Source organism: Talpa europaea (genome assembly GCF_964194135.1).
Source record: "Talpa europaea genome assembly, chromosome: 5".
In the NCBI taxonomy this organism is placed as follows: domain Eukaryota; kingdom Metazoa; phylum Chordata; class Mammalia; order Eulipotyphla; family Talpidae; genus Talpa; species Talpa europaea.
This window is the reverse complement of record NC_140071.1, coordinates 31,028,853-31,049,757: the sequence shown is the minus strand read 5'-3', so window position 1 is coordinate 31,049,757 and position 20,905 is coordinate 31,028,853. Positions and strand designations below refer to the sequence as shown.

The 20,905-nt window shown below is 42.8% G+C and overlaps 1 protein-coding gene across 1 annotated transcript; it reads left to right on the top strand.

Annotated features, from left to right (window-relative positions):
- Positions 1 to 441: 441 nt before the first annotated feature.
- RGMB (repulsive guidance molecule BMP co-receptor b) lies at positions 442 to 20,613 on the top strand (the record flags this gene model as incomplete). Its single annotated transcript, XM_084233618.1, has 3 exons — positions 442 to 691; positions 5,525 to 6,033; positions 19,945 to 20,613. Exons 1-3 carry the CDS (start codon positions 553 to 555, stop codon positions 20,611 to 20,613), a joined length of 1,317 nt encoding a protein of 438 aa, XP_084089744.1. The 5' UTR covers positions 442 to 552.
- Positions 20,614 to 20,905: the final 292 nt, after the last annotated feature.

Below are 20,905 nucleotides of genomic sequence, written 5' to 3'. Positions count from 1 at the left end.
CGGCTGGGCCCAGCGGACCGCGCTCGTAGCCAATTGGGGCGGGAGGGCGGGGCGCGGCCGGGGCTGGGACGAAGCGGATTGGCCGGCCTGGGGCGGGGCGGGGCGGCAGTGCGGGGCTGAGATTGATTGACCGCGGGGGCCCCGCGCAGAGCTGTCCCGGCCGCCGGCGGCTGCGTGTGGAGACTGGGCGCGCCTCCCGCCGGCCCACGCCCGCCGAGCCCACGCTGGCCCGGGGCCGGGCGCCCGCGCGCTTGGGGCCGCGCTCCGCACTCGCTCACGGTCTTTGTGTCTCTCCTCCCGCCCCTCTCCCCCCGCGCGCCGCCCGCCGCCGCGATGCCGCTGCGCCCCGTGGCCGCCGCCGCCGACTCGCTCCGCCCGCGGCGCGCTGCTCGCTGCGCCCGTGGCGGCGGCCCGTCCCCGGCGCGGGCCTGAAGGAGGAAGAGGAGGAAGCGAGGCGCGTCCCCCGGCCCATGCCGCAGCCACGGCCCCGGACCCGCCACGGCGCCCGCGCCGCCGCCCTCGCCGGAGCCCGCGAGACCTGCATGGACGGGCATGGGCTTGAGAGCAGCCCCTGCCTGCGCCGCCGCCTCCGCTGCCGCCGGGGCTGAGCCGCGCCGCCGCCCCCGGCTCTGCCCGCCGCCGCCGGCGCTGCTGCTGCTGCTGCTGCTCAGCCTCGGGCTGCTCCACGCAGGTACGCGGCGCGGGGGGGCCGGCCGGGGGCCGAGGGCTTTGTTCCCGGGCGCCCGGCCCCGAGGGGGCGCGCGGGGCGGCAGGCGGCGGGGCGCGCCGGGGAAGGCCTCGCGCGCCCTGACGCGCACCTGGGCCCGGCCCGCGGCTGGGACGCACCCGCCGAGCGCGCGGCGCGCCCCGGGCGCGGAGCAGAGGCCCCGCCGCCCGCCCGGCCGCTCCGGGGCCGTGGGGGAGTCGCCCCTCCGACGGCCGCCGGGCGGGGATTCGGCGGGCGGGGGCGGCGGGGGTGCGCGCCCCGCGCGCCCGGGACGAGCGTTCCGGACGCTTTATGGCTCCGCGCGTTGGTGTTTACTGAGAGGCAGGCTCGGCTCAGGTTTCCGCCGCCGCCGCCTCCGAGGGGAGACAAGGAGCCTTGTGCTGCGGCTCCGGAGAGGGGTGGCGGCCGGGCGAGGAAATTGCACCGGATGGGAAGAGCTGCCCCCGAGTCTGAAAACCTGGAGGGGTTCATCTCGAAGTAACGTGAACGCCCACGTTGTTGAAGCGGGGATTTCGGTCCTGTTGCGAAAGCTGCTTTTAATTCGCTTTTTTGGCCTCTTTGGAAAAACTCGTGCTTCGTGGCCAGCCGCCTGTTTTGGGGTTTCAGGAGGGGTTGACAGATCGCACGCGGCTCTCCCGGGTCGGCGCGCTCCTCCCCAAGCAGCAGTGAGACTCGCTTCTTCGCACGGGAGGTGTCTCTGCAGATGCGCCCGCTGGCACGTGACACCTATTTTTTCTGTTAAAAGCGTTCCCTTAACACAGTGTTTTATGTCCGTTCATCTCAGTAAAACTGGGGGGGGGGGAGGCAAATCTAGGACGCTCTTCGCAGATAAATACCATTTGTAGGAGTTTGTCCAGTCTAGACAAGGAACTTTTTCAGTGCCAAATTTGAGGTTAGTTTTTACTTTGAGTGTAATTCGCAGCATTAGATAACTTTTCCTTAGAGAATATTTTGCCCGAGGTTTGTATGACAGCAGTCACAACGCTGTGACTCTGGAGAATCCTGAATTATACTCAGCTGTGCAAAGTAATATTTACTAAGTCATACCAAGTGTGCTGAAAATCTGGGAGGATTTTAAGTAATGGGGCAAAATTTTGAGAAGACAGTTTAATTGACTGTGTAACTTTGCATTGTGATGTAACAGCTGCATTTTAAAACTGACACTTGGAGAAAATAAACTGAAGTCAACGAGTGTACTAGCACGTTTTAGGATGAGTCAGGTTCTAAGTTGACGACATTAGAACCTTCGAAAACAGTGTCATTCTGCTTAAAGTTATTTATATAGGGCATTTTTCATGACTGTCAAATAGTCAGGAGTGTTTTGCGTGAAAAATGTGTCCCTAATGTCAAAGTGTTGGTTTCTTGAAATGGAAATTGAAATGCTAGGTGAGACTGTGTCCCTCTTGGCTGCTTGGGTATTGTTTCCCTTTGTTGCCACAGGGTCTTATGGCAGGGTTGGAATGTGGTCCTTGAAGATTTCTTTTCTGGCCTGTGAAAGACGTAGGTTCATTTAAAGGTTTATAAAATTAAGGTGCCTTATTTCAAGCACTTGGAATGTGAAACTCCTCTTAGTATCTTAATGTGTGTGCCCTTACTAAAGTCACTATTAAATTCTATCAACAGTTGTTGTGGTAAAGGATTTGTGTGGACAACTTGTTGGAGTGGAGCAATTAATCTGGTTAGAAGAGAGAGGCTCCTTTTGAGAGATTTCTTTGAAGAGCGGTGGTATTGAAATGCAGGGGTTGTTTCTCACAGCAGGGAGCCTAGCCAAGTGCTCTTTGCAGATGGACTACCATATGCTTGATGCCTGGGTCCATGTAATTTGCCTCAACACCCCATATGGCTCCACATTTTACTTAACTTCAGCATATCTCCTTTCCTTTGTCATGAATTGGTGACTGTGCTGCAAATTTACACATGTGCAGTCCTGGCATTGAGAAAACTGGACTGAACGCTACTGTCTTTATGTCTGAATCACTAATAGATTAATAGACCTAACAAATCCTTTTGCACTTTCATTAATTGGAGTGAAAACACTGTCACACCAGTTGTGGATGACCCGACTTAAAAAAATAAAGCTCAGTAACGACAGATTTTAAGTTTTGCCTTGGGAAATGAAGAGTGTTTTTATTTACCTTTTTTTTTTTTTTTTTTTTTTGGTAAGCAGATCTCTGCAATTCCTGAATGGAGATCCAATATGGGAGTTATTTGCTTACTCATACACTTCATGGCCTTCTTGGCTACATCCTTGAAATGTTTCTGCTCTGCATTGTCTTGGCATTTTGACAGGAGGCTTACTTTACCGCTTGTAACAGGCAAAGTGTGCATTGTCATTATAAATTCATGAAGCCTGGATATTTCTGGGTGTATGCTGCAAATTAGTCATTATACAGGAGCCTGCCATGGGGCTAAAACTGCTGACCCAAATGCACTTTCTACCTAGTTAGACTCTCCTCCCTCCCATCATCTCTATTAGGTAGTTAGAAACCTTATCCAAAACAAAAGAACCCAAGGAGTTCTGTTTTATGTGAGATTTCTCAGAGGAATCAATCAGCACCTGCCTGCTAAGAAAAAGGGAGGGAGGCAAGAAGGAAGCAGTGGGAAAAGGAGCTGGAAATCTAAATTCGTTCAGTTTTTTTCCTTTCCGAACAGTTGTGTCTACAGCTGTTTCACATGTTCTTCTTACTTTAGGTTTTTTATGACTATTTGAAATAATTACAAGTAAATGTATGCTAGCATGGATTTTATAGACCATAAAAAGAACAAATAGGCACTGCAAGTTTAGCGGAAAGTTCTTGTGCTGTCATTTGCTTGTAGTCTAAGAGCTGTTGGCTACTGAGTAATCTTCGCCCTGTGTATCTGATTTTTAAAGAAAAAATTTTTTTTGATACAAATAGGTAGGTCTTTTTTTTAAGCTATTCAAATAAACCATGTTGTGAGAATCAGGAATTTAAAGGAGATGTGTGGGGGAAGGAAAAACAGACTTGAGGAAAGACCTCGAATCTTAGGTTACTTACTCACATGATGATATAGCCAGGACTAGGCCTTTGCCTTGGTTTTCCCATCTGTAAAAGGGCATTAAATGCCTGTGGGGGTGGCGGAGTTGTTTGGTATTTTTGCTTTTCGAGTAAAAATAGCTGAAAATGACTTGATCTACTTGGAAAGAGGAATTCTACAAATATCAGCTGCTTTTGTCAACTTTGGAATAAGCAAAATAGAAAGAACACGTTTTGTGAACTTTTTTATAGTGCAATCTAGTGATAGCTATAAATCCATACCTCCAAAATATCTTACTGTTTTAATCTTATCTTTTTTCCTCAGGTTCAAGTGAATACCCAATGAAAATTTCAACATTTTCCCCTTTTTGGTCATTGAAATTTAAAAATTGGGGTTCATGGGTGTCCTCAGAGGTCGTCAACCCCCACCCACCACTTTCTCCCCAACTAAAACCAGAGATAGAGATTACAAGTTATTTAATTCAGTTTGTAAAGCAGTTTACTACTGAAAAGATTAAAATATTTTTCTAAAAGCAATAGTGCGCTTTGTTTTAAGGCATTATCAGATGAAATCATAAATGCTGATATTACTCTGAAGTTTATTATACATACATATTGAAATAATTATGTATTTAATAATACTTACCGATTTTCCATCCCCCCACCCCAATCTAGAGAACAGATTCTAACATCTTTTAGGCCTGAAAAAGATCACAAAGGTCATTTTAGAACAAACTCATTTTTCAAAAGAAGCACATCAGTGACCTAGAGAATTTAGTGGCAAAACATTATTTGAAAATGACCTTTTAAATAGTAAGACAGTGATATTTGGTATTTCATTACCTCATTTAACTTTGTTTAATCATTAAGCTTATCTGAATTGCCAATTTAAAGAAAAAAGTAAAGTTTATATAGATTTTTAAATTCCGTATCGTAAAGTTCTTTGGTTCTACTTCTAAAAAAATGACATAATTGGTGAAATCATTTCTGCATGGTAATTTCAGTTGTTGTATACCTTTTGATTTACTGTTCTTTTAACTGGTGAACCTCTTGGAACCTGGGATACTTGGGTGGTGTGTGTTAAGGGCCAAGTGAATTCCTAGCTTGGTCAAACGATCACTTGAAATGAATGATCGCAATGAAATGGCCACATTTTTTTAAGAGAACATTTATACTTTGTAGAAACCAAGATGTCGTCAGTTTATATACAATTTGTGGATAAACATCCCTCAGGAAATGCAAAATAACTTAGTACCTGGATTTTTTTCTTGATTTTCTTACCCTGTAGCTGTACTAGAGTCAGGGAAAGTTGTTTTAACTTATCATGCTATAATTTAAGGTTTCCCCCCACCTGAGGTGTGGAGACTTTAATAATGGTTTTGTGCACAGACAATGCTTTCCAAAGCAAATTACTTACACAGTTTTCAGAATCAACTATAAAGTTCGCATCTTTGACTTGGTCTTAGAGCCAGGGAATCTTTTTCAAAATCTGTGAATAATAGCAAGTTGATAAAAATACTTTACTTACCATTCCCTTGTAATTTTAACCTAATAGCAGTGAACTAGATTCATGTTCACTAACAATGAGCCATGTTTGATGTTAACTGCATGCAGTTTTTCTCCCAGTGAGTGGCTTACTTTGAGAGGCACAGAGCACAATACAACCCTATTTCTGATTTCTTAAAAATAGGAGAATATGAAATAGAACAAACAGTTCCCAGGGGAGAATGTCATTTTCTCATGTAGCTCAGGAAGTTCTGAAGCATTTAAAAATTATTTGGTCTTACCTTCTTTCCCATAGGTGACTGCCAACAGCCGGCCCAGTGTCGTATCCAGAAATGTACCACAGACTTTGTGTCCCTGACTTCACACCTGAACTCTGCCATTGACGGCTTTGACTCTGAATTTTGCAAGGCCCTGCGTGCCTATGCTGGCTGCACCCAGCGGACTTCAAAAGCCTGCCGAGGCAACCTGGTATACCATTCTGCTGTGCTGGGTATCAGTGACCTCATGAGCCAGAGGAACTGTTCCAAGGATGGTCCCACATCCTCTACCAACCCAGAAGTGACCCATGACCCCTGTAACTATCACAGTCACACAGGAGCCAGAGAACATAGAGAAGGGGACCAGAACCCCCCCAATTATCTTTTTTGTGGCTTGTTTGGAGATCCTCACCTTAGGACTTTTAAGGATCACTTCCAGACTTGTAAAGTGGAAGGGGCCTGGCCACTCATAGATAATAATTATCTTTCAGTTCAAGTGACAAATGTGCCAGTGGTCCCTGGATCCAGTGCTACTGCTACAAATAAGGCAAGTATAATTTTCTTCCTTCTTATAACTTACAACTTTCTGATGTTTGATTCTTCAGTTTTTGAAGTGTGATGCAGAAGACATAGCTTAAAAGAAACTTTTGGTGTCTTGTTGGATAATAGTTAACAGGGTTGATAAAGGATTAAATAAAATTTATTTAGGGAGGATTTCTCTCTGGAATTCTAGGCCTTGTATAAAATGTGGCTCTAAATTTAAGTAGGCAAAGACATGAAAAAATAAGCAGTGAAGTTGAGTTCTCTAGGGAAAAGATAGGCCTGTTTAATGAAAAAATATGTGCTTTTTTTTTTTTTGAGATTATTTTTTGAGTGCATATGTGTATGACTCTTCTTGAAGAAATCCATGTTCATGTTTATCAGATTACTAAAGTGGAAGTTCTAAATAGAGAAATCTGTCAAGCCTGAGGCAGTGACCCATCAGGAAACATTTTATTGGAAATTTGGAAGCTATAGTAAAATGTAATGTCCATAAACCAGGTTTCCAATGGCAAACTTACAGTGGTGGTTTAGTTACTAAGCCTTGTGGTGATCAAGTTGAGAATTGCTTATTGCAGAGCAGTAATACATAACCCCCATGTAATCTCCAGATAGCAATTTAAATCAGAAACTAAAAGAAATCAGCAAAATTAAGCTAAGTTTACCCTGCCGAGCTGTCAGTGTGTGTGGTTCTTGTTTGTTTTAAAGAAACTACTACTGAATTGAGATCCTCTAAGGTACCAATATCTTAAAGCACAGAGGTAGAGAGGAGAGCTATAAACTGGATTTCCAATTGCTAGGCAGCACTAATTCAGTCATGAGTAAATAAAGCGGTCTTAAAAGGTTTTCCACAAAAATGTCCCCAGGTCTCTAGCTCCTTCCGTGTGTCCCCCAACAACAAAATCACTCTGATAAGATCTCATTTTGTTTCTAACTTCCTTTGTTTATCTGTTCATAAGTTGGTTTATATACTAAAATAGAATCGAGGAGAACCAGGCTTTTGAAATACTTACGATTGTTCTTTTGATTCCAGGACACTACTCTTGCCTCCAAACATGTGTGGCATAATATTTAAGTGAATTTAAATTATTTTACTTGGCATTTGGCGGAGAGAATTTTACAACACCTCCAGAGATATCTGGAGACACCCAGGGGTGTCACAAATTAAGATTAAAAATCATTGCTCTGAACAAAGAAGACTGTTACATTGGTCCAGACATCTTAGGGGAACTCCACAATATTTACACTTCAACACCCAATAAAAATTCAAGGTTGCTTTTTGCCTAACAAAATCCTGTATCTCAAACTTCTCTTTCTCTGTTTTTTTAAGTATCAAATGATTTTTTCTATCTGTATATTAAAATGTGTTTGCTGTAAGTTATAAAGTTAAGCAGTCTTGAAGTTATATGAGAAACCATGGACAAAATTTCACCAATGCTGCGGAGTCATAGGGAACAAAACCTGGGGGTGGTCTTTGGGGGGGGAAATTATACTGAAAATAAGAAGGCGGTTCCATTGGGAATGGAGAAAGTCATCCTTGATTGTGCAAATAATTCAGCATTTGGAGGGATAACCTTCAGGCAGTACTATTGAAATTAATATGTCTTGTGTACATGGGAAAATATTAGTTCTTTTATCAAGCTCTTTTTTTCCTTGCCATCTATCCAGTAATGTGTCACTTCTGTTTGTCATTCAATCTTTTTAAGTTTATACTTTCTACCAATTATGGTGAAAGTATTTGGAGACAACCAGTTGTCCTATCACTGTTATTATTATATAAGTGGAACATTTGATTCCGATTATTCTATCTCAGTTGTGGTAGAATCTAGCTCATTTTTTATTTTTTTTTTTTTTTTTTTTTTTTTTTTTTTTTTTTTAGAAAATAAATAAAAAGTACAACTTTGCTTTCTCCCTCAATTTGGTAAGGATCAAAGGTTTTGCCCATTCTGAAAAGAAGGGTGGGGAAGTTGTCCTCTGACAGAAATCCAAGCAGACAATGTGAATGCTTGGTTTTTAATTGCACTATTGGAAAGTATTTCCTACATCTGGTGACCATGCTGTTCAGCAACAAATTACTCAATGGCTTCATGACCTCTGGTAGTTGGTTTTTCCCCCCTTCCTTTTGTAATTCTCTCCAAAATCCCTAAAGGATATGGAATGTTACTGGTTACTGTTGAAGACCTGTCTTGATGCTGGTGAAACCAAGCTAAGGCAGTGCATTTTCCTTTTACCTGCCCAGAGACCCTTCCCCTACCCTCCCCCCCCCCAAAAAAAACCTCTGAAAAATTCTAAAGCAATGAGAAAATGATGGTAATAACAATATAAACAAGATGAGGCAAAAAGTACATATGAAATAAGTTCCCAGAAAGGTCCACTTTTTTTTTTTTTGCGTTTTTTTTTTTTTTTATAAATTTTATTGTTATATTCCCCATACAATTGCAGCCCCCCCATTCTGACCCCAATCCCTCCCCTCCCGCCCCCCTAAAAGTGTCTCTGGTTCATAGTTTTTTGTTGATTTTGATTTTCACTTTCTTATAGTTATTCATTTTCCTGGTCCCTTATTTAAGTTTTCTAGATTCCTGCTATGAGTGAGACCATCCGGTATTTTTCTTTTTCTTTTTGGCTTATTTCGCTGAGCATGATCCCTTCCAGCGCCATCCATGTTGCTGCAAATTGCATGTGTTTATCTTTTTTGAATGCTGAGTAATATTCCATGGTGTCTATGTACCACATCTTCTTGATCCAGTCATCTATTTTTGGGCATTTGGGTTGTTTCCAAAGCTTAGCTATTGTAAACAGTGCTGCTATAAACATAGCGGTGCAGGTGTTGTTTGGAATTGATGTTTCTGTGTCCTTTGGGTAAATACCTAGGAGTGGAATTGCTGGATCATATGGAAGCTCTATGTTTAGTAGGTCCAGAAATCTCCACACAGCTTTCCACAGTGGTTGGACCAGTTTGCACTCCCACCAACAGTGCAGAAGAGTTCCTTTTTCTCCACACCCTCGCCAACATTTGTTGTTGCTAGTTTTTTTAATATGTGCCATTCTCACTGGTGTAAGATGGTATCTCATGGTAGTTTTGATTTGCATTTCCCTGATGACAAGTGATGTTGAACATTTTTTCATATGCCTGTTGGCCATTTGCATTTCCTCTTCAGAGAAGTTTCTTTTTAGCTCTTCTGCCCATTTTTTGACTGGATTATTTTCTTTGTTGTTGCTGAGTCTCATCAGCTCTTTGCAGATTTTTGTGATCAGTCCTTTATCATTAGTGTTGGGTGCAAAAATGTTCTCCCAGTTGGTGGGGTTTCTCTTTGTTTTTGTTATTGTCTCTTTTGCTGTGCAAAAGCTCTTTAATTTGATGTAGATTTTAAAAAAAATCTTTCAGAAGATTTTTTTTGTATCAGTCCAGTTTTGCTGTGATGGTAAATACAATAGTAGACCAGCTGTTGGATAAGCCAGCTCTGTATATAGCGGGTACTGTACCATCCTTATAGTCAGGGAATTTTACTACCCATGTGCTACCTTAGTGTTAAAGACTGACCAGTGATATAGTCGAGGTTGGCTGGCTGTCACACTAAAATGGTTGTATTTAGCATCCATTCATTTCACTGCCTTCAGCACTGAACTAAGGCACTGGTTTAGTTATTTGTGCTCTTGAGGTCCCTGACATCACAGCTCCAGGGAATCTGGAATCTTGAGCAAGCAATCTTCAAAGCCTCTCTTTATGAGCTCCACCTGCCCCTCAGCACTGGTCTTCCCCTCATCACAAAAAGACACACCTCAGGGCCTCCCCTGATGGTGCAGCGGTTGAGCTCTGGGCTGCGAGGCTACCCGCAGCCTCTGCAGCGCTGGTTCGTTCCCCGGCCACCGGTGAGGGTCCCACCAAAAAAATAAATAATAATAATAAAAAATTCCTGATTCCTTGATATGACCTTAAAAAAAAAAAAAAAAAAGACACACCTCAGGGGGGGAAAAGTTGTAAGCAGAAAAATGAAGTCATCTGCTCTCAAGGGCCCATTTCATTACTTAGCTAGGGCTTTTCCTTTTTCCACCTGGCAAGCTGTTTAGGGGAACTGAACCTGCAGTGCTCTACACTGGACTCCTCTCACGTGTCTGCTTTCTTTTCCCCCCTTGCCTGGGAAACAGGCTGGTTTTCTACTTGGTTACGGTGATCTCTGGCTTTCTCAGGGCTGCTGGGTTTTTCTTATACCTTTGGAGGAGTCCACAGGTTGCCAGGTAGGTATTTTCCTCAATGGGAGGCCAGGGCTGGTTTTTCCGTCTCTCTCCCGCAGGGCTGCAGGGTTTCTGGCACAACTGCACACCTCGGCAGAGATCCACATCAGCTCTGCGCCTTCTTCTCCACCTTTGGCTGTGAGGTAGCTTCAGGCCTGTAGGCACTGGGGGAGAGTGGAGTTGAGAGAGTGGGGATTAGAATTAGCAGTTGGCCTACACAGAAAAGGAAAGCAGTTTTCATTTTGGGAGGAAGGGGTAGCCACAGTTTTAACTGCAGTGGGAACACATGTATGTCAGTAGCTTTCCTGGACTTGACACAGGTGAATAAACCATCTGTGCTAATGCTTGACTTCTGTACCTTCTCTGCCCCATTCTCTTTGCCAACCCTACAGTCTCAACTCCTGTTTACTGTATCACTGAAAAGACTCAGTAAGGATTTGTAAACGCCATGGTTACAGAGGCTGCTTTTGGAATATTCCGTTTTTTGAAAGGAATCTGTACAAATGCAGATGCACTAAACTCACCAGCCTTTCTATTGCACTTGAAATTCCTTTTCCTAAAAACTTAGGGAATGCAGTTATTGCACATCTAATCAGTAGCAGTATGTTTAAACATTCTAAAAGTAATATGAACACCTTTGTTTTATTATCTTTTAATGTAATTATGCCCTTTCCCATCTCTCTGGTTTTCTTAGCCTGTACTTCACTCTCAGGAAAACAAAATTACAAGTAGCAGGAGAGATTGGGGGTGACAGCAAGTCCCTTTTAAAATCTTGCTACACATTTTTCCATGCTTCATCCCTTAGTGAAAGGTGAGTCACCTTAAGGCATTTGACATTCGGGAGAGATGTGTTCCTTGTGCTTAACCATGCCAGATGTCTTGGCCAGATGAGTGAGTTCTCTTGAAGTCCTCTTGTGTTCTTGGTACTACCATGAGCCACCCATTTCTGGTAATCCCCTGGGTAGGAGCACTCAGTACCTATGCAAAAGTCTAGAAAGAGGCCCTGCCCATCAGGGGTGCGCGCTCGCGCATATGTGTGTGTGTGTGAAAGTTTGTAATTACCAGACTAGCTACTTTCTCAGAAAATTCCTTAAAAATTCACTGTTTTATAATCCTAGAGATGTAGAAAGAATTCCTTCATTTGGTTCATTCTTGCTCAGTGTTTGTCAGACTGTAATACACAGTATGCCCTCTTAATAAAACAGTTTCTAATGCTGTGCACTTGAAATGCCTATAATGTTATAAAACATTTAACATTTTTATTTAAAAAACAAAAGCTGCGTGTGTTCTTAGTGCATAAGTTGGGTCCACTGCTCCTTTCTAATGCCCTTTAGCTTGTATTTATTGTTCCCACAGCAGCACATAGGCATGAAAACCAGTGTGCTGGATCATTCTGGGTTACAAAATCAGAGCCAGGTATGCCTGCATTGCAAAGATTTTCAACTGTCATTTTCAGCATATCTCTCTATCAAGGTTTAGAAATCTGTCCTCTTTTGACCTCAGACCTATTGCATTTTTTGTAGCTAAGTTTTTGTAACCCATTATGTTTTACTGTCTTTATGGAGATGTGTGAACCACAAAGTGATTGAAATTTCTAGGGACCATTAACAGGGTTGTGTTGTGAATATGTGTACACCATATATTGAGTGTAGCGTTTTTAGACACATGATGTTTTCTTTGACAATAAAGAACCTCTTTGTCCCACAAGGTGTAAACTATCTTGTACAGATACTGTAACTAATCCTTAAAGTCTGAGATTGCTCTTATTTTTCCATGATTATGTTATACAGATAATTCTTTTCATCTCTTTAAGGTTTGCTCTTACGGTTCTAATTTGGAAAAAAGCTAAAATACTATAAGACCATTCAGGCACAGTGTGGAACAGATTGGAAAGAAGTTTGCAATTGTAGCTTCCTACTTAGTGTAACCGTTTCTGTCATAAAATATGTGATTGATTTGATGATACATTTAAACAACCAAGCATTAAAAGACCTACTGTGTGAGAAAAGCAGAGCTGAATGCAGTGGTCAGTGGAGAATTACAGGGTTTGTGTGTAAAGTCAACCATTTTACTCCTGGAATTTGACACAGACTTGTTGTCCACCTCCCACAGTGAAGGTGGCTCCTCACCTACATGGACATTTCCTCTCCCTTACAACCATGCTATGTCTATGTCTGGCTACCATTTTTGAAAGGTGGTTGATCTTTGAGTAAGTACCAAAAGATTTTCTGCAATTTGACTATTAAGTCACTAGTTCTTTTTTCTTTTTTTTTTTTTTTTAAGTTTTCATGACCTGAACAAGGTCATTTTTTTTTTTAAGATTTTTTTATTTATTTATACAAGAACTGGGTACAGTCAGAAGCGCGGGAGGTGAGAAAGAATTCACCAGAGCCAGAGCGGAGAGTAGAGCAGGCAAAGTGATGAAGTACACTGCTGAGGGGAGCAGCGGGCGGCAGGAGAGGTCTGTGTGCCATGTGGGACCCTCGCCGGTGGCCGGGGATTGAACCGGCGCTGCAGAGGCTGCGGGAAGCTTTGCAGCCCAGCACTCAACCACTGCGCCACCATGGAGGCCCTGAGTCACTAGTTCTTCATTTTTGAGGGTCACATCTCAGTTTCAAAACACACAAAAGCATGTCTTAGATATTCTTCTCTTCCCTGAACATATTTATTGTAGAAACAATATTGAAACATTGAGCAGTAGTTTTTATAAGAGCAGAAATTCTGGCTGGAATTCGAGGTGGAGTGTTCTTATTATTTTTTTTTTTTCTATTTCCTGCATATCTCTTGGATTATAAGGTCTTATGCTCAGGAAATACTTGACTTTGTTTCATATAGTTTCAATAAATTGCTTGGAGGTAAAGGGATTTCCAAATGCATATGGGGAAAGAAAGCAGAAATAGGAGAAGAGATTATTAGCTGCATGATACACTGTGTTGTGAGATGACTGGGCCTCTCTTGGTTATTCTCTATGCTGTACTTTGTAAACAAGGTACCTCTTGTCCATAGACTCAGGTATCCTGGGTAGTAAGTCTTACCATCTGGAATGAAGACCTAGAAGATGCTAGGTAGAAACCATCTTAAGTCCTATATTTTGACTCTCCATGACTGTGCCCCTCCCTCTGTTCCTTTGGAAGGTGTGGTTTGAAAGAAGGGGACCTTCAAAACCTTCCATTTATAAGTGAAATTAACCCATTGCCTACCTGCCTGCCCACCTAGCCAGGCAGGATTCCATGTGGGCGTCATGAGCTTCTGCTTTAAAACAAATCCACACACCACAGTTTAAACCAGAGAGGCAGGAGGCCAAGTCTGATATCCAGCTGAGAGTTAGAACTTGTTTTTCTGTCACAGTTCCAAATGTCTCTCTACCCTGTTAAGTTTTCTTTAAGTCAACATTTTGAGAGAAAGGGGCGAGAAGGAAACATTGGAGGGCTGGTACTTTCTTTGTTGGCTTCAGTTAACACTAACCAAACAGTTTCTGCTTATGTGGAATGTGGTATGTAAAAAAGAGTTACCTACAGTGTTGAACAATGAAAAAATGCTACCTTACCCATTTGTCTTTATTTGTTTTGACTGCAGTAGAACTTGCTCTTCCACTGTTTGAATTTTGTGTTCTTGTGGGTGGGGTAACTTAAGGACTTTTTAAACTGCTCAATTTGTCAGTAAGTATAAACTCAGGAATAGGTACATACAACTCACATACAGAATTTAACTGCACAGCTTTGTAGTAACACTTGGTTCTTTTGGGTCTAGAAAGAATTTGAGGGGAAAATGGGTCTGTGGAAAGAGGAGTTCTTTGTGATCCAGTTGGCTGGTTATTTTAAGAGTTGGAGCCAAAAGAACATTTGGTGGGGTTCTTTCAGTGTTGGAACATAATATTTATAATGTGGATAGAATTGATATGACAGCATTTAAACACTTCTTGTCTGCTCTGCATTTGCTCCGATATGGGGGTCAAGGTTTACTCTTTCCCATTAAAGGTGTGTGCACGTACTTCTCCTGCTCAGGAAAATGCAGACAAAAGAATATTGTTTTGTAGCATTCCACTTAACTGGCTTCCTGAAATATATGGTCACCAGCTCTAATCACCTTGACCCTCACTGGGTTTTGTTGTTGTTTCAAATAAGCCTGGGAACTTGAAATTGAACCTAAAAGTGACAAGAGTGTCAGTATATCGTGAAGACCTTCAAGCCTTTTTACGTTTTTAATCACCTTCAAAAACTGAGGAATGATCAAAGAGGCTGTGATTTCCCAATCCCCATCTGCTTAGAGAACAGCTGTGCTGAACCTGGGCCCAGAACATTTGTCAGAGGTCCCACTAGGGCCTAGGGATCTGTGACCGTGCCCCCTCCCGCTTTGGAGGGCAGTCCCTGAAGCATCACCCGCTAGGATAGATTCCTGCCCCTGGAGTTTCTGCCCCTGGCTGGCCCTGACTCTCACCTTTCAAAATATTTTTCACCTCTGGTCTGAAACACTCTGGTCACAGCCTGGTGTACTGTGCACACATGCCTAGTTTCACATTTGCTGGCCACTTCGTAATGCAAAGACTGAACACACCAAACAAACAAGAAATTTGAGTTAAGACCAGAGACCTTTCTCTCCTGCGCAGCACAGCATTGCTCTGGTCTGTACTAAATAGCCAGCCAATTTCTCTGTCTCTTGAGTCTATTGAAACTTTTAGTCTTCTTTGTTTTAAGTGTACAAAAATTGCTCTTTGGGAGTGGACATTTTCATGCCTGTGCCTTTTATGTGTCTTCTCTAGTCCTGCTTCCCTTCGCTTTCATGCTCTTTCCAGCCACTGAACTTAATGCTTCTCCCCTGGGAGGATGACCTTATACATCCTCAGCTGTGGCTGTCCTTTCCCTCTGCGTTGGTTTCTTCTTTCTCCATCTGCTGCCAAGTACCTTCTAAGCCAAGGCAGCCGTTCCTTCATGTGTTACTTAGGACAGCAGTGAAGAACAAATAATTTGATCCATTTCATTGCTTTGGAATTCTGTAAGTGCCCGTAGAACAGGGCTGTGTGGAAAGAGACTGAGAATAGAGAGAGACCTGTTTTGATAACTCTTTTGAATGTGGTAGAATCTTCAACAGTTTTATTCAATAGCTGAAAGGAGTCTATGATAAGATTTTTAATCTGCTGCCCTCCTCTTTAAAACACAGACTGTCTTCCTTGGGCCTCCCTGGTGGTGCAGGGGTTAAAGTCTGAGTGCTGTCAAGCTGTGGCCAGCCACTGTGGCATGAGTTCTGAGTTCAATCCCGGGCCAGGGAGGTGACCCACATGGCACAGCAGGCCTCTCCTGTCTCACACACTGCTCCCCTCAGCAGTGTGTTTCAGTCAATCTGCATGTTCTGTTCCCCACTTTGTCTCTGGTGAATCCTCTTATCCCCCTCACCTCTGGCCTGGGCCCCAGTTCTTGTATGCATATATAAATAAGTCTTTACAAAAAAAAAGCCACAGACTATCTTCCTTACATATTAATATCTGTACTAGTTCACTAAAATTATTTAACAAAATATATTTGTGTATGTGTTAAGTTGAGCCTTCCTGGAGGTAGATATTTGATATGCAAGCTGAGTAGTGATTGTAAAATTACATTCCAATTCATTGAGTTCACACCTTCCTAGCAATTTTTTTCCTTAATTTTTCAGGAAAGTTACAATTACATCAGTTACTTCTCACACCAGCATTTTCTCTTAAATATGGTACATACAGATACTCTCCAGAGTTTTACATGAAATTGTTCACAGAAAGTTCGAGATGAGCAGCTCTGCTGTCCACCTGTGATGGTGACGATGCCTCTTTTTTCCTAATAAACCTGTCGTTTTAAAGTGTACAAAAAGAAAAGAACGTTCTAGATGAATGTGCTAATTTTCCCTGCTCCACAAAAAAGGGAGGGAAGACACAGTTCTCCCCCAGTGCTTAATTAACTGCAGCACTTTCACTTCTCAGCTTGCATGGAGAGAGCCTGCCGTGGTCAAGATCTACCCTTCCAGGTTACCCTGCTGGCTAAGGGTGTTAGGGCCAGGAAAAGTGCCTTCAAAAACCTCTCTTCTGTCGGTGTATCCATGCTTTGTAGGCTCTGACTTCTCAACATTAGGAAAACTGATCTTCAGAAGTCAAGTTTAGGTGTTTTAGAGCTGGGGAGAGAGCCAATTCATTTTAGCCTCCTCTAACTCAGCAGAATTTTAACAAGGCACCTACCAAAATGGTGTTCCTCCTGTTCAAAGCTAATTTCTGTGTTTCGGTTTATTTTGTTGGTCCATCTTAAGCCAAGAGATGTGTGTTCCTTAATGTAAATGCCCAGTCCCGATATATGAGAATTCCAGTAAGGTTCTGTACTCACAGTGCAAATGGCCTGATTAAACACCGATAAAAGTTTCTTCCAAAATACAATAAGCACAAATAGTTAAGTGCGCCTTTGGGGAATTCTGCTGTTTGCAAACCTCTGAGCAGCACTTGGCGTGGCTGTTCAGCCCTAGGAAGATCTATCTGTGTGTTGACCAGGCCGTGCCCAGCCTTTCCTCTTTGTTGGCCACCTCATTTTCTTTTAATGTATTTTCTTTCCTGGTAGAAAGGAGAGGCAAGTACCTCTACATTCTGACATTTCACAGCAAACTTTAAATCTTTATTGCCTTTCACGTGTGGAAAGGTTGATTTGTAGCTGCTATCTTTCCCCTCCTAATAGACCTTGTGGGTGGTAAAGATCTCAGGGAGAGAAACATTAAAAATGAATGAGGAGAACTGGAGCAGTTTGTCTGAGTGGGGGTTGAGAGGGATTGGGTGGGGGAGGTTTAACAAAAGGCATTGATGTTTTAAATGCACAGAAATGCCATCCATCAATAATAAATGGTGTGGCATAGAACAGATGTGCCAAATTGAGTTATTATAGCATATGGAGCAAATCATTGGGGGGAGAAGTAAGCAATATAACTGGTGTTTTTTAATTATCTATTTGAGAGACTTAAAATACAATTTTGAATATCCTATTTTTCCACACTCTGATAGCTACTGGTTGATATAAAATGAATTTCCAAGCATTCCAACTGCATTTTGAATGTTTTTAAAGTAAGAATTAGTAAGAACGAACAAATTTGGTTTTTTGAAGGAGCTGGATATGAAAATGCATTTTTGGCCCTTCATGGCTGAGTGCTGGCTTTTTCAGAGCTGGTGCTGTACTTGGTATGAGGAATGAAATTACTTTACAGACTTAAGTCATGTGAAACTGTTGCCTAGTGTTTTCTACATTTACATTGATTATATCTCTAGATGCCTCTTCAGTACATACTTAAAACTACAGAGGACCACTCAGGAAACGCCTCTCATCCTTGGAAATCAATTCATCACCCTCAGCATTTTGACTCAAGGGCTGTACCTAAGCTCTGTGAGAATAATTCCACTCAAAGGAGAAACAAGAAGTATCGCACTACATTGTCTCATAAAAAAATCACTCCAAGGAAATAAAAGGGACAAAGGTCTGTTAGGTAAACTGGATTATTTTTTTAAGTGTGTGTGCTGCTGCAGAGGTTAGGCTTTGGATTTTTACTTGCTGTTCCGGAGGTGTGGGAGTTAGTATTCTTGTCACAGGCGTAAATATATGCGTGTGAAGTGTTTGAAATGTGTGAAATAACCACTGACTTGGAACTGGTGTACTTACAGAAAGCAAAAGAGACTTGGTAAGACATGTGGAACCAGTCCACTCATCCTAATACTGACCTTTGCCTGCCTTTTGGGAAACATTTGAAATTAGATCTCTGATTTGTTCCAACACAAACTTTGTTTTTCCAAAGATGAACAAAAAAGTACCCAATTCTTCGCAAATAGTGACAATTTGGTTTAAATTTGAGGCTTGTTAAACTAGAAAAAGAGATTACTTAGTTGTTGGGAGACTATTTGTTGAATCTTTGAGTGTGCATGTTCTAGTTTAAAGTGAGGATGGTGGTTATATGTTCATGACTGTTTTTGCCATCTGTATTAACTTCCAGCTCTTTCAAGTGCAGAATTTACTTGAATTCTTCTTTTCACCTGCAAGGGATTCTAGCTTGCCTTAATAAAGCACTTGTCAAAGTGACTTGTGAGCCACCAAATAAATCTATTTTACAGTCCCATTAGATATCTAGCTTAATATCCCATTCATTCTGGAAGGCCCTCTGGTTGGATGCACAACAAATTTCCTGAAATCATCTCTGGTACACCTCCTTTGAGTTGTTAAGAAGGTGTTGAAACGTGAGAAGGCTGGTAGTGAAATTAAATTGTGGCTCGGGGTAATTAGGAAGGGAAAAAACCAAGCATTTTCATAGTACATTGTCTGGCTTTTAGTTGCAGCTGCAAACAACGGATATGAATTTAACCAGTTGCTACAGTGCAGCTGGTTCAGATCTGGCTTTATAACTGGCTGAAGTAAAATGAAATGGCTGGAAAATTCCAGTCAAGTAACACCAGTGGGAACATGTGGAATTAAATAGTGTGAGCAAATGCTGGCTGAGTTAGGGAAAAAAAAACTTCAGACATAAACTTTTGAGGGTGGTGGTGGGGACTTGTAGAACGAGGGGTAGGGAGGAGGGGCAGGCAGGGCATTTTCTGGCCTTTTTAACAAGGGTCTATTGTTTTGATTAGTCCCCTTGCAGGAGGTGGAAGGTTTCCTCCATCCAGAGTAATTTGTAGAGTGTTTGGCCCACTACCTTCCTCCTTGACCGAAGTCACCTGATACTTTTTTTTTCCCTTCAAGAAGTAAAAAAATAAGCTGTTACCCCAGTTACTGACAATAATACAAATCTCAAAATATGGTCTCCCCTCTTCCCCAGGCAGTTTTCCCACCTTGTGTGACCCAGAAGGCCATGTCTCCTCTTCTACCACCTGCACCAGAGAAATTATGTTGGAGGTGAAGGTGCACGAGGTGGTGTTTTTTTTTCACTAGTTCTTATAATTAAGGGGGGAAATTAGGTTCTCTAAAGGGAAACTTTTGTATTATAGGTTTTTTTCTCTATGAATTATCTATTCAATTTGAAAAAATGAGAATCGGCTGAGGAAGTGTTTTTCTGAGGAGTTAAAGGGTCACAGATGTATTCAGCAAGATTTGCTGTAACTAGGTTTAGTGTATTTATTCTCCTCCAGTGCTAGGGAACTGTATTTGCTGAGTGATTTCCCTGTCACAGGGATTACCCAGTCATGTGAAACATTTGATTAAGAGACTTAGAGAAATCTTTCCTGAGGCACGTGATGGGTAGCTGTTGCTGGGATGCACCCCCCCACCCCCATCCACACACACTCTGCTTTGTCTCTTGTGTTTAGAAGTTTAAGTTTCATAGGTGTGTTGCTAATTAAGGCCCATAAAGTTCTGCATAATTTAGAAAGGGCTTTTTTTTCCTCAGAGCTATGCCCATGGCTTATCTATTTTTGAGAGGAAACAGATATAAATTACCAATAAAAACTGCCTTTGTCCCAGCAGCAACACTGTTCTGTCTCAGGAAAGGAAATTGTTTTCTTGATACATGTTTTCTGGCATTTGTGTCAATTTTTCACTCTGAATACGTGGGATATATTTTTCTCCCTAACAATAACATTTGTGAGGCAAAGTCTTTGGCCTGAGTTTGAGTCCATCTCTAGCCGTTGAACTCCAGCATGCAAGAGAGCATTTGCAATAGAGGGCTGTTCCCTTACCTTAAACTTTGTGCACGTTCCTCCCCACAGATCACCATCATCTTCAAAGCCCATCGGGAGTGTACGGATCAGAAAGTATACCAAGCTGTGACAGATGACCTGCCGGCCGCCTTTGTGGATGGCAGCACCAGTGGTGGGGACGGTGATGCCAAGAGCCTGCGCATCGTGGAGAGGGAGAGCGGCCGCTACGTGGAGATGCACGCCCGCTACATAGGGACCACGGTGTTCGTGCGGCAGCTGGGCCGCTACCTGACCCTCGCCATCCGTATGCCCGAAGACCTGGCCATGTCCTACGAGGAAAGCCAGGACCTGCAGCTGTGTGTGAACGGCTGCCCCCTGAGTGAGCGCATTGATGACGGCCAGGGTCAGGTGTCGGCCATCCTGGGGCACACCCTGCCTCGCATGTCCTTGGCGTGGACCTGGCCCGGTTACACACTGGAGACTGCCAATGCTCAGTGCCATGAGAAGATGCCAGTGAAGGACATCTACTTCCAGTCCTGTGTCTTTGACCTGCTCACCACTGGTGATGCCAACTTCACCGCCGCAGCCCACAGTGCCTTGGAAGACGTGGAGGCACTGCACCCAAGGAAGGAACGCTGGCACATTTTCCCTAGCAGTGGCCATGGGACCCCCAAGGGAGGCGGCCATTTGTCTGTCGGTCTAGGACTCACGTGCTTGATGCTCCTTGTGTTTTTGTAGGGGTTGTCTTTTGTTCTGTTTATTTTTTTGTCTATAACAAATTTTAAAGTATATATTGTCATAATATATTGAGTAAAAGATTATATATATGTATATACCATGTATATGACGGGATGTTTGTCCTGGGACACCCCCCATATTGTACATAATGTGTTTGACTGTTTTCACCTACGTTCGATGTAGCGTTCTTTGATTGTATCGATTTTGTTTTGCAGTTTTGTGAAATGTTTTATAATGTCCCTGCCTGGGGACCTGTTAGAAAGCACTTTATTTTTTATATATTAAATATTTA